Below are 17,484 nucleotides of genomic sequence, written 5' to 3' on the forward strand. Positions count from 1 at the left end.
TTTTCACCAAATATCTCCAAAGTATTGTTGTATCGAGACCGAGATACGGTGATACTGTGTGAGCCAGCTTTTATCATTAGACATATCTGTGCAGAGACGCTATAACAACAGTGTACAATGTCTGTAACTAATGCAGCTCCCAATTTGCAATTGCATACAGACATTCTTTAAAACCTCCACCTAATGGTGTAAAGCCCTTGACCTACAAACACCAAGTTGATGAGCAATTCTAAGCAAATGTCACTAGTAGTGACTAAAAAAGCATCTAACTTTATTTGCTTCTTTAAACTGAACACATCCTACATCTTCAGGCTCCTTGCACCACTGGGCTCACCCGTGTTTAGCGGAGGTCACATAGCTGTTGTTAAAGCAATAATACTTTCAAAATGCACGACTTCTGCTTGTAGTGATCAAAGCAGATATTTTTCTTACTTTTTAATGCATTGCCTACACACTACCATATTAACTCATAATACCCTCAAATTTTGTTGCCAACTCTGATAATTGAATAATCAGCAAACTACAAAGTTATGGTAGACTACTTATTTGTTAGTAATTTTTTTATTTTATTTATAAATTACTAATGTTACCTTAAAACAAGCTACTTTTCATTAAAAAATACTTTAAGCTATAAATTCTTTGCTTTTAAGGCACAAAATGTTTGTTTGAGGTAAATTCTTTGTTACCCCTTTGTCAGAGAAAAAACCTTTTAAAGCAGTTTACAACGAATAATATCTTAATTTATAGCGCTATCATATACTGTATAAATCGTTTTATCCAGTTTATTTCTACTGACCAACCTTTCTTAGGTCTAGTTGTACAGTTAAAATTCTACTAGTCAAAAAACTAAGCAAATTTTTTTATATTGGACTGTACTTAATAATTAAACATGAATTCTAAAAAACTAATATACTAAAACATTAGGAGATACACGGATGACAAAAGTTAAAACTTTTGATATATCATGATCATGGAACTCTTGTTTAGGATGGAGTTTCACAAAAAATATAAAAACTAAAGAAAGAAACTAAGCATATAGGTATATATGGTAACTATGCAAATGATTATAAGCAATCAAGGTCTAGCAAAACAAGTGCAGCTTCCTAAAATTACCAGAATGTGGGAAAAAACTAAACATAATTTTATGATCTTTTTTCAACAAATGACAATTTCTTTCCTTAATGCAAGCTGTATTCTTTAAAAGTTAGCTGCATCCTTGTAAAAAACGCAAGCATAAAAACCTTGTAGGAGACACCTTCTTGGCCCATAGAACTCAGTTTAAGCCAGTGTTTCGTAGAATAATAGTAACCAATAACATAAAGGTGTGGTATTTTTTGTGATGTTCAGATTTTTTGTTGGAAATATCTACCATGGTTCACAGCCTGCATTGGTGTGTTCTTGAATCTGGCACAGTGGGTTTAAGTTATCGTTTAAACTTGTTATATCCTATACTTTGTTTATATGCTTTACCCCATATTTTTCTGACCGCAAGTTAGCCAGCTCCAAAATGTTAGATGGTTAGTTTTGACCTATCCTATACCCGGGTCACTCAACAATAGGATTAGATGCCGTTGCAGGCTTGCAGGTAGCTTAAGAGCATACTTTCAATGTATTTTCACCTGTTTTTGTCATTTTACCATGCTAACTCTAGTGATAACTTACCACTCCTGCTAAGTAGTAAATTTTAACCCTTTCACTGCCTTAGACGCATAATTGTGTTTTCGTGGGACGACTGCCGTAGACACATTATTGCGACTTTCCCAGCAACTGCGTAGTTACCTAATTTTATTATTTGTTGACAGCATAACCCACAATCTTTAAGACTTTGATGAAATTGACACTGTTGTCCAAAGATTTGTCTGAAAATTAGCCTAAAACAACGAAGCATTTTTAAACTTTTGTTTGAGATTTTCTAATTTTATAACAAGTATTTTTGTGAGTTCATTAATTACCGCGCGGGAGTCAGAAAACAGGTGATTAGTTATGTTAATGACATTATAGCCAATTCAGATTTTTGTGATTATACAGATAATTAAAGCAGCAGCACGGTCTCTGATAGTTGCGAAAGAACGAATTTTGTAAGAGTAAGAAAGATTATGGAGGTTGGTTTTTGCTTCGCATTGATCGTAGCTTCACAGCGCTTTATCTTCGCACAAAGTATAAATTCATTAAATTTTTGCATAGCAATGATGGTTAAACTGTTGGCAAATTAAAATATGTAAAAAGAATTTTCTAGATAGAGATTGAAATTGGAAAAAATACTGTTTACATATCATGAAGCAATATCGGCAATTTTTGGTAAAATGGCTGGCCCTTGGCAGATACCCAAATTTGTACATGCTTGGCAGTGAAAGGGTTAACTTGTTTTGCAATGAGCACTGCTCAAGTTTTGCACCACCTTTACAAAAAAGCTTGAACCTACAGCTTTCCGAATAAAAAACAGGTTCATCACTTTGTGTTTTTAATAAAACACTTCTAGATCCAAATCATGCAAACTGAGAAACTCCCTTGCTCAGGCAGTAAGTTAGAATTTTATGCCAGCTTTACTGCCTAACTGCAAGTAACATTTTATGATTTGTCATTAATTTTACCAAGAACCTATATCTAATTAACTGACCTTAAAACAGCTTGAAATATTATTGATAGCTTGTGACTTCTGCTAACAGTTTGTTGCTGTCTAATACTTACAGTTATAACCTCCATCCAGGAATAGTTGGGATTGTCAATCTGTCTGTTGCTAAACAAGACTTCAGTGATTGCTGCTTTGTAAGAGGAGCGGATTAGATCATCAGCAACATGAGACTGACAGTGCCGGGATGCATTTTCCATCACTGTTTTTTCAACTTCATCGTATATTTGCATCAACAGTCTGTTTTCGTTGTTCCATAACCATACCTCTGTTAATTACTAAAGTGTTAATAAATTATTTCTGATAGAAATCAAAACTTATTTTTTTAAATTTTGAAATCAGTCGAGCCTATTTTTTCCTATTTTATGCATAAGGTACATTTTACCTTTACAAGCTTTATGAGCTCACATTGTAATTTTTATTGTTAGCGAATGAGAAAAAAGTTGCTACATGTTTACTTACCTTAAAGTTGTGATTGCTAATGCTCATGTCTTAAAATACTTTCGTATTAGGTGAGAGTTGGTAAAATAGACCAATTTTTGTATAGTTTAGAGAACTTGTTTAGTGGTAATCGTTACTACGTTTGAATCTAGTGTAAACATGGATATACAATGAAAATTGATCTCAATTTATCGATAGAAATACGTATATTCAAAACGATCAGCTGTTTTCTTGAATAATATAGGAGCATAAAATATTAAAGTACACAAATTCTTCCATCACAAAAGTTTTCAACATAAAAACAATATGATAAGTAGTCAACAGCACTACTTTTTAAATAAGTTAAGACTATGTTTGTAATAAATTTAATTGTTAAAAGTTCTTATTTTTAAACTGCAACAAGTCTACTTGACATTATGTTGGACTTATCTATTTAAAACTCATCTGATATAAAAATGTAAGTCTGCCAGAAAATTATCATAGCTTTAACATTTTAGAGCCGGGACTGAAATAATATAGGGAAATGTTTTCCCACCTGGTCCTACACCCAAATAAAACCATTATCATAATTTTTATGATTAACCATTCATGTGAAATTATAAAATTTTAATTGCTTGCTTCAGTACATTTCCTAGCGTAATTTTATGTTTTCAATTTGATTGGACTGTCAGTTCTTGATATGTTGCTAAAATACCGAGGACAAAGCTAAATTACGATGAAATGAAAACTGTCTGCTGACAGAACATTCTAATGGCTCATTGATTGATATTCTTGGTGGTCGAGATCAAAAACAAAAATCATACAAAAAATTCTATCTTCAGCAAAAAGAGCTTTTGTATAGACATGCAATAACTGAGCGCAAAGCCATATAGAGCCAAACAACTCTGCTTGAAACACTGAAGTCAGGAAGCCAGCTTAGCTTTCTTTGACCAAGTCAGCAGATGAACCGTCAACTTGCTACCGAGTCGTCTGTGTAAGGGCCGACTTACTACCAAATTGATCTTATGGCAAAAATCTGAGCTTAGCAACACGCTTTACTACTGTAATTCCAGTAGTCATTGGGGCACTGGGTGCAATAACACTGGTGCATAAAATGTGGCTTGCCCAGATACCGACAGCAATCAACTCAGGTGGGTTGCAGAAAAATGCACAATTGGGAACAGCCAAGATCTTGAGGCGAGTGCTCAAACTCCCAGGTCTCTGGTAGGAGACCCGAGTTAGATCAGAAATTACCACCCATACGGGTTAACCGGGGTGAGGAAACCATTTATATATATATATATATATATATATATATATATATATATATATATATATATATATACTAGCCGTGTTACCCGGCATTGCTTGGGTAATAAAAAGTCTTTGGACAGAAAACTGATTTGTATTTAACATGCAACATTTGCCACTCAAACTTTCAAACTACATATCATGAGAAAAGCGTTCTGTCTAATTGAAATAAATTAAGAGAGAAAATAAAAACAACTGTAAAGGTTTTCAATATATATACATACATTGAAAAAATATATATATTGAAAATACAGATATATATATTGAAAATATATATATACATATATACATATATATATTTATATATATATATTTGCATATATGCCAAAGCGGTATGGTTTGTTGTAGAGTGGTGAAATGACACAGCTCTTTTCTTTGACACTGGTGGCAGTAATGAGATTTTGGATCCCTAGCTTAACAAAAGCCCGCACACTCTTGAAGAAACCAAATTAGGCTATGCTAATGATAGTAGGAAAACTGCCCTAAATTTATATAGCTGGTTTCTAAAGATACAAATGGTGCCTATTGTAAAATAAAGCTCAAAAATGGCAGCTAGACAAGCTAAGCACAGATAGAGATACTGATCATCTGGTCGATGTACTGAAAAAGTTTATGATGTACATGGGACTTCAGCTAAAGCTCACAATTTGAATTCAAATCGGTACACCAGCAAGGGATATACAGAGCACTTCATCAATAAACTCCACTAGTTAGTCTAGGCAAATGGCTAGACTGAGGCAATCAGACACTTGCATTATTAAGAAGCTCGAAAGAAGAGCAAAATATTCAGACAGGCCAACAGGATAGGCGGTGTCTTTGACTGGCTATGGGCATGGCTTGGTCTCTCTAATACTATGAAGCTGTTGAGAAGCTGGGTTTTAAATGCCTAGATTTCGTTCTAACTGAGAGAGCACAACATGAGCCAGAACGACTCATTCCCAGCTAAAATGCCAAAGGTGCACGAGAACATCAATATAGGAAAGCTGGGCCGTGAGTCATCAAAGCTTGCTTTCGAGGCAGGAGGGCTTGGTTTTACCACACCCCACTTCTAAACTGAGCCATCACACCAGAAATCTACTCCAGCTGGCTCATGAGTGTCAAACACCAGATATCTTGCCACTCAAAACAAGGTTGATGCTGAGCCAATCAGAGCTCAAGCACTAGACCAGACCAATTTCAAAACCTATTTCTTTCTCGGTATGTTTGAGGTGCAGTCTATCTACCTTCTGATCAACATTGGGTGCTCCACAAACTTGCTGTGCAAGAAAATGTTCAATAGGTTTTGTAATAGTGCCTGGGATATGCTCGAGATGAGTAACAGCCATTGTTTCATAACCGGTTGGCACATCTGCCTTTTTACATAGTTAAACGGTTGCCAGTTGCCTCCTGGCTCCTCTTGCCCGAGCCAAAAGAAGCCAGCACTACTGTCTAGTAATAATGAGGCCAACAAGCCAGCTCAGATTTTGAGAGCTACAAACAGTCCTCTCAAGACCAAGCCGGCAGAAAAAAGAGAGAAAGAGAGAGACTTGTGACTAAATTGGCAGATGATGAAATGTCCTGTGACCAAACTATTAGATGAACCATTGACTTGCTGCCAACACGGCTCTAAAATGATCGACCTGTTACCGTGTCAGCCTTTTCTGCAGAGGAAAAAGCTTAGTGACAAGCTTTCATTTATAAAACGTACTGATAAGTCAAGGAAAGCAAAGCAGCTGGCAGCCTCATTGAATGCAGTTTAGTTGTATACTCACATTTTTACCACATGTTTATACTCAGGTGGTGCATTTTTTATAGCGTAGCAGCTTTTTCTATTCTCTCCTAAAACTATTTGCTATCTAGTTCCTAAAAATAATTACACTCTGTCAAGCTCGGTGCACTTCAACCATGAGTTTCTTTTAATTCACCTCTAAAACATCATGTTTCAGAAAATGGGTAAAGTTTTATTTACTATATTTTAGATTTTTTTTATTTCATTGTATTGTAAAAGCATAAAACTTCTAAATATTACTCAGTTTAAAAATAGCTGTGCTATTCTAAGTAATTTTACAGTTGATTGAAAGTAGTTGATAACGTCTAGGACTAGGGAACTTGCTTTTGCATACAAAGTTAAGCATAAAAATGTTAAAATTTTTAATGATTTTACAGATCAGTTGTGACACTCATTTCATTCAACTTATTAGCAGGCATGTCTTTATCACAACAAGAAATAAGGAGACAAAGAATCTCAAACTATTTTATACTTTAGACCAGATATGTCATAAGTCCTGTCCGAGAGAAAAATACGACCCATGGTCAATATCCAGACTGCAGCCTCTGTCATAAAATCAATAACAGCTGGCCTCCTGTGGATATAACCCTTTGAGCCATAACAGCCGAATTTTTAGCATTGATTAGGACGTGTCAGAGTTCTTAACGGTTAGAAATCCGCAATCAGATGGCTTTGTTTACAAAAGCTGTTTCTAAGTAACAGCGACAAGCCAATCAAATTAATTATTGCACAGGATGTGCAGCCAGAAGTTTCTGGCCGAAATTTTAACAGTTTTACTTCTATTTGTAACAGTTGTCAAATATCTTTACCTATCTCCTTTGTTTTAATCACAAGTTTTATTACAACGATATCACACAAAAAAATTGATAAAACACGTTTGTTGGTAGATCATATATGGTTGGGATGTATATGAAAAATTTTATGATACGAACTATAATTTTCCAATATATTTTGAGTCATGAAATGATAATGAACATGTGTTCAATAAATATGATACTACCGCAAGTGTTTTACGAGTTTTTTTTAAATCGTACAAATTTTAATAGTTTTAGCCCGAATTGTGGTGAAGTGCTGTTTTTTTCTATTTGAGGAATTTGCTGTGGGTTGCCTTACCTTTTTACTAGTGTTTTACCAAATATTATTGCATTATGAGCGCGTTTATTTATATTTAATAAAGATTTGAAAACTTCGGATCGTTGAACAGATTGCCTAGAGTTACTGACACACATGAACAAAACTAGATAATTAAAAGTTTCCAGAGATTCAAGCATTTGGGTAAGAGCATTGCAAGCTTGTTTTGGTTGACGTATTTGTGTGAGAAGACATTCTCGGTTATGAACTTAAATAAGAACCATGTGAGGATATGGCTATCGTACTTTGTCTTACAAGACTGCCATTGAGCCAGACCCGGCTTCAGTCCTGCAATCCAGATTTCAGTTTCACTCATCGTGCTAATGCAGACAAGTCATTTTTCGGTGACCTAAATCTAAATACGGTTTTTTTGAAATTTCAGTCCGGAAAAATAAACATTTAAAAATCCAACCAACATTTATAGTTACCATCATATTGTAAATGAGCTCTGCACTTGTTGATAAGGCTGTTACTTGTTCATTTTTCTGTAATTTTGTTTGAAAATTCTATAAATATTAAACTACTATGGTGAGATATTTTTGTTTCAAATGTAATTTGCACTCAAAAGTACAATCACTTCTGGTCCACTTTTACAAAAAGTTAAAACAAGTGAATTTTGGTGAATATTAAATTTCGATAATAATGTCAATGTGATTTTTATATGCATGATTCAAAGGAACTAAAACACATGCTTAAAATCCCCAAAACTAAAATAAAAATGCTGATATGAACCATAGATTAGCTCGGTGAAATTTATTTAAATTATTTGCTGTTTTATTTAAGAAAAGGTCCGCCAAAGTTGGCCCCCTAAATTTTTAACACAGCAAATCTAGCACTGTTGAGTGCATCTGGTTACAACCATACTTAATCATACCCGCTAGTATATTACTCATATGCAATACTTACTTATTTGTCTATGTAACTGCTCGGCAATAATGTCACTCATAGCATTGATTTTTTATCATTTACCTGTAAACTACTAATTATGAATTAAATATTACGCTGGAGTTTCCGGCAGTGCTAAGCTTAACACATACACACTAACACATAACACTTACACACAGACAATTATTTCTATCTTTCAAAAAAATCCATACACTTCTAACACGAAACAGGCACCTGTTGCAAAATGTTTATACACCCCTGCTCTAAACTATTGACTTTAGCTCATAGTTTTAGGCAAAAAGTTTTAATTTATATATATTTATATGCAGTATATAACCTGATAGAATGCGTCACTTCAAAATGCATTAACCATATTGAGCATAACATATACAGCTAAATATATATCTGCATAATCTTACCAAGGTCGCTGAGAGCTCTAAATATCGGGGCGGTCTGAAGACGTTCCCGGTAAGGGTTTGCAGTGTAGTTAGGCAAAGCACGTTTCAACCTAAATACATGAGAAACATAAATTGATACTTTCTTTCTTAGGTATATATATATATTTATATATATTTACATACATAAATATATATATTTACATACAAACATATATATTTATATTTATATTTATATATATATACACATGTATATATATTTGGATACATGTATGTATATATATACATGTATATATATATATATATATATATATATATATATATATATATATATATATATTTACCAACACCGCAAATGAAGACCGAACATCAACAGTAGAAAAAGAGAAGACTGCCCGATGAATAGAGAATGCCTGAAACATCATTAATATACCAGACTACTGTGAAAACCAACACCGATTCACCAGACCAAACATACATTGAACTAACAGAGAAACTTTCAAGATGTGATTCACAAACCATAAAGCTTCTTTCAACCACCCATCTAAAAGAAACTCTACTGAACTAAGCAAATATATATGGTCACTAAAGGAAAATAATACCAACTACTCACTATCATGGAAAACTCTACGGCATGCTGAAGCATACAACACTATCTCCAACCAGTGCAACTTATGCTTATGTGAGAAATTCTTTATTATTTACTGACCATCCCTAGATACTCTCCATAAACTTAACGAGCTATTATCATCATGCAGACATTCATTTATAAATTCTTGCTACGTGATTGTATCACTCAACTAGTTGGCTTTTGGCTTCTGTACCCTCATCCAATTATCAGCTTATCTAACTCCGTATAACAGCATATTACTGTGTATGAAATTCATTTTAGACATTTAATCTGAAAAGTCTGATACTTATTGTACCACATGAAACTATTAGTAATAAAACGTTTAACTTATAGAGTGCAGTTCTACTTTTACAAATTGTATATATATATATTTATAAAATTGTTTCCTCACCCCGGATACTCCGTATGGGTGGTAAATTCTGCTCTAACTCGGGTCTCCTACCAGAGACCTGGGAGTTTGAGCACTCGCCTCAAGATCTTAGCTGTTCCTAATAGCGCATTTTTTTGCAACTCACCTGAGTTGATTGTTGTTGGTATTTGGGCAAGCCACATTTTATGCGCCGGTGTTATTGCGCCCAGTGCCCCAATGACTACAGGGATTACAGTTATTCTTACATTCCAGCATTTTTCAATCTCTTCTCCAAGAAGGAGATATTTTTCTCCTTTTTCTTTTTCTTTGCTGGCTACATTGTAGTCATTGGGTACTGCTATATCTATTATAGTAGCTCTCTTGTTCTCCTTGTCTACCACCACTATATCTGGTTGGTTTGCTTGGACATGCTTGCCAGTTCGGATGTAGAAGTCCTAGAGGATATTAGCGCGGTCATTTTCATTGACCTCACCAGGAGCTTCCCACCAGTGTTGTGGTTTATTAAATATATAATATATAATTATATATATATATATATATACAAGCTGCATTACGCCTGTTCGGCAACAGATTTACGTAAAGCAAGTTTTATTGAGAGTAGTCTTTCATACTTTAAAACAACTCCAAATATGCAATCTACTAAAATTCTTGTGCTGATCTGACTACATACACATATTCAGTCGTAAATGTCAATAATGTTAGAGAGACCAATGGAAATATGCAATATGTTTTACAGCTAGTCCACAAGGCATCAGTCTTGAGCCACTCAAATTGGAATTTTCCTAATTCTGTACACAGAGCTGATAATGAAATTGACATTGCTAGGCAAACTGAAGTTCTTCAAACTGGCAGTATTGAAAAATTTTACGTGTTTTAACTTTACATATTTTAAGAAATTCTAAAAAATATTTTGCTATTTTACTGCTAAGCTATCACCAGCATTTATTGAATTGAGACTTCTACATTGTTGAAACACTAATCATGACTCACCAGTTTTTTGTCTATAGCCTGTGTTTTGACGTGGTATATACATGTACAAACTGTGCAGCAGTCATGTGATTGTGTTGATAAAATTTATTCTCAATAAAATCTACTATATAAACTACATGTATGGTCTCTCGCCTCTCCAACGTGAGGCATTACATCTGGAGCATTTCTGGACATTCGTCCCATAGAAAAATTTGGCCCTTTACCATGTTGCAGGACTGTTACAGTAGTCAAGTGCGAAGTTTTTTGTCCATACACGGCGCCTGGTAGCAGCTGCTGTAGTTAGTGCATCTTGCTGTTGTCGCCATTTTATTTGCTTAGAAAATTCAGCTCGCCGAGAAGCTATTGTAGCTAGTGCATCATGTTTTTTTCACCGCTGCATCCGCTCGGAGGTTTCTGCACGTCTGGCCGATGTAGCGGCTGCTCTGAGCCGTTTGAGTCTTGGCTGGGTCGGCTCAGTAGTTTCTGCACTTCTAGCAGCTGCAACATCTATTCTGGCCTGCTCTCGAGGTACCTGTGTTTGTTCAGCGACTTCTGCTTTTCTAGCAGCTGCTATTCTGTTACGTTGTAGGCATAGCTGTGTTTGCTCTGCAGTTTCTGAACTTTTAGCAGCTGCAGTAGCCATTCTGTTTTGTTGAGGGCGTAGCTGTGTTTGATCTGCAGTTTCTGCTCGTCTAGCAGCTGCTTTGCAAATTCGGTGTCTTTCTCTATGGGAATCAATCTGTTCTTGCGTTTGAGCAGCAGGTTTTTTGGGAGGCATTGTACTTCTTCAAGCATTTGTAAAATTGAATGAGATGGTGTGCTTTTTTGTAATAAATGCTGTTCGTTTTCTTCTCAACGTTGCCTATTGCAATGCTTGGTGTGCCCGTGCAAGTTCTGTAGTAGCTGCAGTTCTGTAGTACTTGTAGCTGGAAAAAAAGTAAAAGTAACTCAGCTGCGGAAGAAAATGAACATGTTTACTATCACAAACAGTGGCAAATCCAACATTTTCAATCCTTTCACTGAAGTAGACTCTTTCATGCATTTTCTATGGTCGACCACCGCAGACACATTTTTGCGACTTTCTCAGCAATTGCTAGTAACTAAATTTTATTATTCGTTGATAACATAACCAACTATCTTTAAACTTTTTTGGTGGTGACAGTGTTGTCCAAAGATTTCTCTGTAAAACTAGCCTAAAATTTAATTTTAAATTTTTGTTTGAGAATTTCCAACTTAACCACTTCGGGTGCAAGCGCCGCTATAGCGGCTTCGAGTATATTCTTTTTAAGTTCATCCGCCGATTTTTAAGTTTTGCGTAGTTGCATTACTCATCCATCTATATATTTAGAGCTTGCTTACAGTTGCACTGTATCTACAAAGCTAATCATGACCTTCAGACATGTTTGCAGACAATGGACTGGTCAGACAGCTATGGTCAAATGAAAGAATTTCAGGTAATTTGCGTTCAAAGTTCAACATTGCGATCAGTTAGTAACAACACATTGTAGCTAGTAGTGGATGTGTATAGGCTTCAATTCAGCGACAGAATTGGCAGACTTTCAGTAGAGTGGTGACGAAGATAAGTTAACAGCTATGGAAGAGACTGTAGATTGCATTTTAAACACAGTATAATGTTTTAATCGCTTGTTATCAAACATACTTTTATACATTTATATGCTACACTTATAAGTCAAATTTGTTTGTAGAACACGAATTTTAATAAAACCGCTATTTTACACTACTTTCAATATTCACTATTTTTAATTTTTGCAATGACGATAATACAATCAGATACAGAATTTTCTCTGATTTCCAAAAGGTATATTTTTTCTATGTAAGAATGTGAGTGCTTCTATGGTTAAAATGACATTTTGTTGACCCATGTCATAATCTGTAGAGCATAATGATTTAATTGTACCTGAACGCGAAATTGGATTATGCAATTGTACCTGAAGTGGTTAAAAACAACCATTTTTTGTGTAAGTTTTGAAAATGCCACCGAGTTAGAAAATGATTACGTATGTTGATGACATTATAGCCGATTCAGATTTTTTGGTTACACAGATAATTCAAATAGCAATAGCAGTAATAGCAATAACATAGTAGACAGCAACAACATACAACGATACTAACCTTTTCGATGTATAAATTTCGTAAGTAGAACGCAGTAGCAGTACCCGTGCAAGTTCTGTAGTAGCTGTAGTTCTGTAGTAATCGTAGCTGGAAAAAAGTAAGAGTAACTCAGAAGGAAATGAACATGTTTACTATCACAAACAGTGGCAAATCCAACGTTTTCAACCCTTTCACTGAAGTAGACTCATTTATGGGTTTTCTATGGTCGACCGCTGTAGATACATTTTTGCGACTTTACCAGCAGTTGCTAGCAACTGAATTTTATCATTCGTTGATAACATAATCAACGATCTTTAAGACCTTTATGGTAGTGACAGTGTTGTTTTAAGATTTATTGATGGAATTAGCCTAATGTTTAATATTTTAATCTTTGTTTGGGGATTTCCAACTTAATAACGAACATTTTTTGTGTAAGTTTATCAAAGGTGTCCGAGTTAGAAAACAAATAGCTACTTATGTTGATGACATTATAGCTGATTCAAATTTTGGTGATTACACAGATAATTAAAATAGCAATAGCAACACTAAGTCTGATGGCGATGAAAGTAATGGTTTTGTAAGAATAAGGAACATTGTAGAGGATCATTTTGCTTTGTAGCTTCACATCGCTTTATCAATTCACAAAGTATAGATACAATGAACTTTTTGCATAGCAGTGCTTGTTAAAATGTTGGCAAAATGAAATATATAACCAAAGCAAACGTTCTAGATAGAGTTTGGAATTGAAAAAATATCATGAAGCAATATCGGCAAAATGGCTGGCAGTAGGCCGATAGCTAAACTTTTACATGGCGCGCTAGTGAAAGGGTTATGTACTCGAAGTGTGGCAATTCATAGACAATACAACCTTGAGTAAAAAGTACTTACCATTTTGATGTGGAAATTTAGTAGGTGAGAATTGTGTGTTTTCCAGTGACCACAAGAAACAAACGTTTATGTGACCTTATCGGTACACGTTGGCAGTAAATATTAATTGCATGTAAATTACTACGCGCTGGCCAGAGATCATAAGATTTTTGTGTAAAATTGATGAATAATTTATGTATAGAGATGCACTAACTGGAGATTCCCGTTAATGCGCCCTAGATACCTAGTAGCGGCTAATAGTCCGAAAAGTATGGTATATATACATATATATATATATATATATTTATATATATATATATATATATATATAGCCTACATCCAAACTGACAAGCATGTCCTGGCAAACCAACCAGATATAGTGGTGGTGGACAAGGAGAACAAGAGAGCTACTATAATAGATATAGCAGTCCCCAATGACTACAATATAACCAGCAAAGAAAAGGAAAAGGTAGTGACATATCTCCCTCTTGGAGAAAAAATTGAAAAATGCTGGAATGTAAGAACAACTGTAATTCCAGTAGTCATTTGGGCACTGGCCGCAATAACACCGGCGCATAAAATGTGGCTTGCCCAACCACCAACAACAATCAACTCAGGTGAGTTGCAGAAAAGTGCGCTATTGGGAACAGCTAAAATCTTGAGGCGAGTGCTCAAACTCCCAGGTCTCTGGTAGGAGAACCGAGTTAGAGCAGAATTTACCACCCATACGGGGTATCCGGGGTGAGGAAACAGTTTATATATATATATATGTGCATATATATGTATATATGTATATATATATACATACATATGACATATATATATACACAAAGTGGATGCTGCGCAGTCGTTACAGAGTGCTCAATGATAAATCAGAGCTAAATTATAAAATTTACCTGTAAAATAATTATAAAATTATTTTATTTTATATGTATATATATATATTTGTATATATATTTATATACATATATATAGCTGGAGGGCTGTATATCATTGGTCATAGTAACCAATATCAAGTAGCTGTGATATTTATCTAGATTTCTGTATTTATATCTAAAGAGTTATGCTGAATTTAAAAATTTAAACAGATTTTAGCTGGTTGTCATAGAAATAGATGTATATCTATAAGAAAATGTAGGCCTACTACTTAATTTTGCAGATATCAAAATAGGCTTGGCAGTACTGCGATATTGAGCACAACCGTAGTACCATCAACAAAATCTTTAGAAAATAATAACAGTAACATATTGCACACCATCGATCACTATATACTTCGATCTTGCAAATTTGAATGATTATTCTTATAACCAAATCTTAAAAAATCAAATAATTATTCTTACAACTAAATATTGTAACAATTTTACAGGTAATATTGTAAGAATCGTTAAAAAATATCATCGTCATTTCCTTTACTTTCACTGATTTGTACATCAGTTGGAATACCAAAGTACTTGTGATAAGTGTCCAAAATTTCAGAGTCCCGTAGAATCAGCAAAAAAGAAACAATAACTTTTCAGTACTTTTACGTTAGTTACAGAAACCTTCAGCAATTAGTCAATGCTATAGACCAGAGGTTCTCAACCTTTTTATCTCATTCCCTTTTTCCAAACCTAAAAACAGAAATTCCCCCCTCCCAACTCCTTCAAATAATGCACTGCAACTAGATAGTGAACCTTACTTACATATATAACTTATATACATATATATATATATACATGTATATATATATATATATATATATATATATATATATATACATGTATATATATATATATATATATATATATATATATATATATATATATATATACATGTACATATGCACTTATTACAGTCATATTTACATGGAATATTAAGAATGATTGTATATTGAAACTCAATACATCTATCATTGTAAGACAGTCAGCAGACTAGTGCGATTTTTGTGCTTGTTTGGAGTTGACCAGAATTTTGATGTTAGGAGTTGTTGTAGATAGGGCACACCGTAGGTCAGCTTCTACTTCCAGACGGTTTCTAAATTTACTCTTTATGGTTAGCATTGCTGAAAATGCTGACTCGCAAAGATATGTGGAAGCAAATGGTATGAACATCTTGAAAGCAGCCAGGTTTATGTTGGGATACAATCTATGGGCCTGAACCTAATAGTGCTCTATTGATAGCTCCTTGAACTCATCTTTTAATGCAGAGTTGTTTGTAAGCTTCAAAAACTCTTCCTGAAGCTGTTCCGGAATCTCGTTGACATTGCGCCTGAAAGGGTCTCTGGTCATGCTCATCAATTGCTTTGTCCTAGAATCTAACTTTGAAAAATATCTCTCAAACTCTGCTATCAAGCTGTTCAAGTGATGCTTTATGTTGGTTAGCAAAGAGACGGAAGGAGCTTTCTTGTCAACTAATAAATGCAGAACTAAAAATGAAACTGTTAGATTTCTAGTAACCAGTCTTTCCACCTAGAGTATGAGCTTGTCCTTGAATGCATTGATACTGTCAGTTACATTCAACACATTCCTGTCTTTACCTTGCGTCTTTGTGTTCACTTCATTGATTGAACCAAGTATGTCAACCAAGTAAGCAAGACACTGATGGAAGCCTTCCACCTGCATTGAAGCCAGTACTTTGAGTTTGTTATGAGTTTTCAAGAACTCATTGACCTCTTCTTGTAGATTGAAGAAACGCAGAAGCATGTTACCCTTTGATAACCATCGAACTTTGGTGTGGAACTACTAAAATTCATTCACTCTTTGCTGTCCATTATACAAGAAAAATTGGTGCTGCGGAACTTCCCTTTGGCAAACTGCTTAATTCCCCCTAAAATCCCAAAATTCCCCCTGGTGAGAATTCCCCCCTGGTTAAGAACCACTGCTATAGACTATAGAAATGTGCACATTTTTCTCGTAAAATGCGCATGACTTAATAGTTTTGCTATTTGTCGCACGGCCTTATTGGCGTTTCATTGGCCTGTCTTAATTTTGATAAAAAAAGCTTTTCAAGTTTTTATTGCGATTTTTGGCCAAATTAATCTGTACATTTATGTATAATCCAATTAAATAGGTTAGGTTTAGGATATTTCGGAAATGTTTCAAAGGCCTGGTAACATATTTAAATATTTTTATATGTGTTTTGTATCATTATTGTACTTAAACGACTCTGCACAAAAATAGTTAAGTTTGTTGATGAGATTTTGGTACAAGGGTTGGGTAATGGCTGGTAACGGATAATTTTTTAGGAGTTGTGTGCACATATGGATTTATCATAATTTTCCCAACCAATCGCTTTGCTCGTGTTTGGTCGTTGGATGATCTTTGTTATCAACTTTGACTCATCATTAAGTCTTCCTAGAAACTAAGAGCAAGTTGAGAACTATAAAAGTTTTAATATATTTAACACAGGGTATTTGAGCAGTTAATGGCTATACCTAGTAAATTCATTTTTAGGCGGAGCATACATATCTACAAACAAACAGAATATAACATTGTTAGCTAAATAAATCAGAACGAATATAAAAAACCACCCACATAAACTGTATCTCAACTTTCTATTCACTAGTCAACATCAGTGACTAAAACCGATTTTCAATGACTAAAGATTATTAACAAAGTATTAGTAAAAAGATAACTCCTCTCACCAGCAGTGTACATAGCATTCCACTACATCTTGAGTTGAAAGAATTTCACTATCACTTTCCCTTCGCGTGGCGCCAAAGTTAACTGGAGGAGGAGGAGGAGGCATTAGTTCTCTGTCACTTGTACCACTGGGGCCAGCTTCCTGAGAGGCCATTTTAATGTTATTTTCTTATTGAAAATTAAAAAAAAAATTTATCTTTGCTTCATGTAGAATTATCTTAATATTGAAATGCACAAAATTGCTATTTTGAAAATTTAGAAAATCTGCAAAATATTTGATAAAAATTTGTTTCACCCAGTCAATAAGCTATTAAAAATTTGAAAAGGTAGATGAGACAAAAGGATTTTGTTGGGTCATATCATGTAATGATATATA

General features: G+C 34.5%; 1 protein-coding gene across 1 annotated transcript; it reads right to left on the reverse strand.

Moving 5' to 3' along the window:
• Window positions 1–15,626: 15,626 nt before the first annotated feature.
• LOC137400988 (uncharacterized) lies at window positions 15,627–17,262 on the reverse strand. The gene is made up of 3 exons (XM_068087327.1): window positions 17,137–17,262; window positions 16,004–16,175; window positions 15,627–15,877 (listed from the first exon to the last, which is right to left on the reverse strand). Exons 1-3 carry the CDS (start codon window positions 17,260–17,262, stop codon window positions 15,627–15,629), a joined length of 549 nt encoding a protein of 182 aa, XP_067943428.1.
• Between the last annotated feature and the right edge of the window lie 222 nt (window positions 17,263–17,484).

This window comes from Watersipora subatra, chromosome 7, assembly GCF_963576615.1.
Source record: "Watersipora subatra chromosome 7, tzWatSuba1.1, whole genome shotgun sequence".
NCBI lineage: Eukaryota > Metazoa > Bryozoa > Gymnolaemata > Cheilostomatida > Watersiporidae > Watersipora > Watersipora subatra.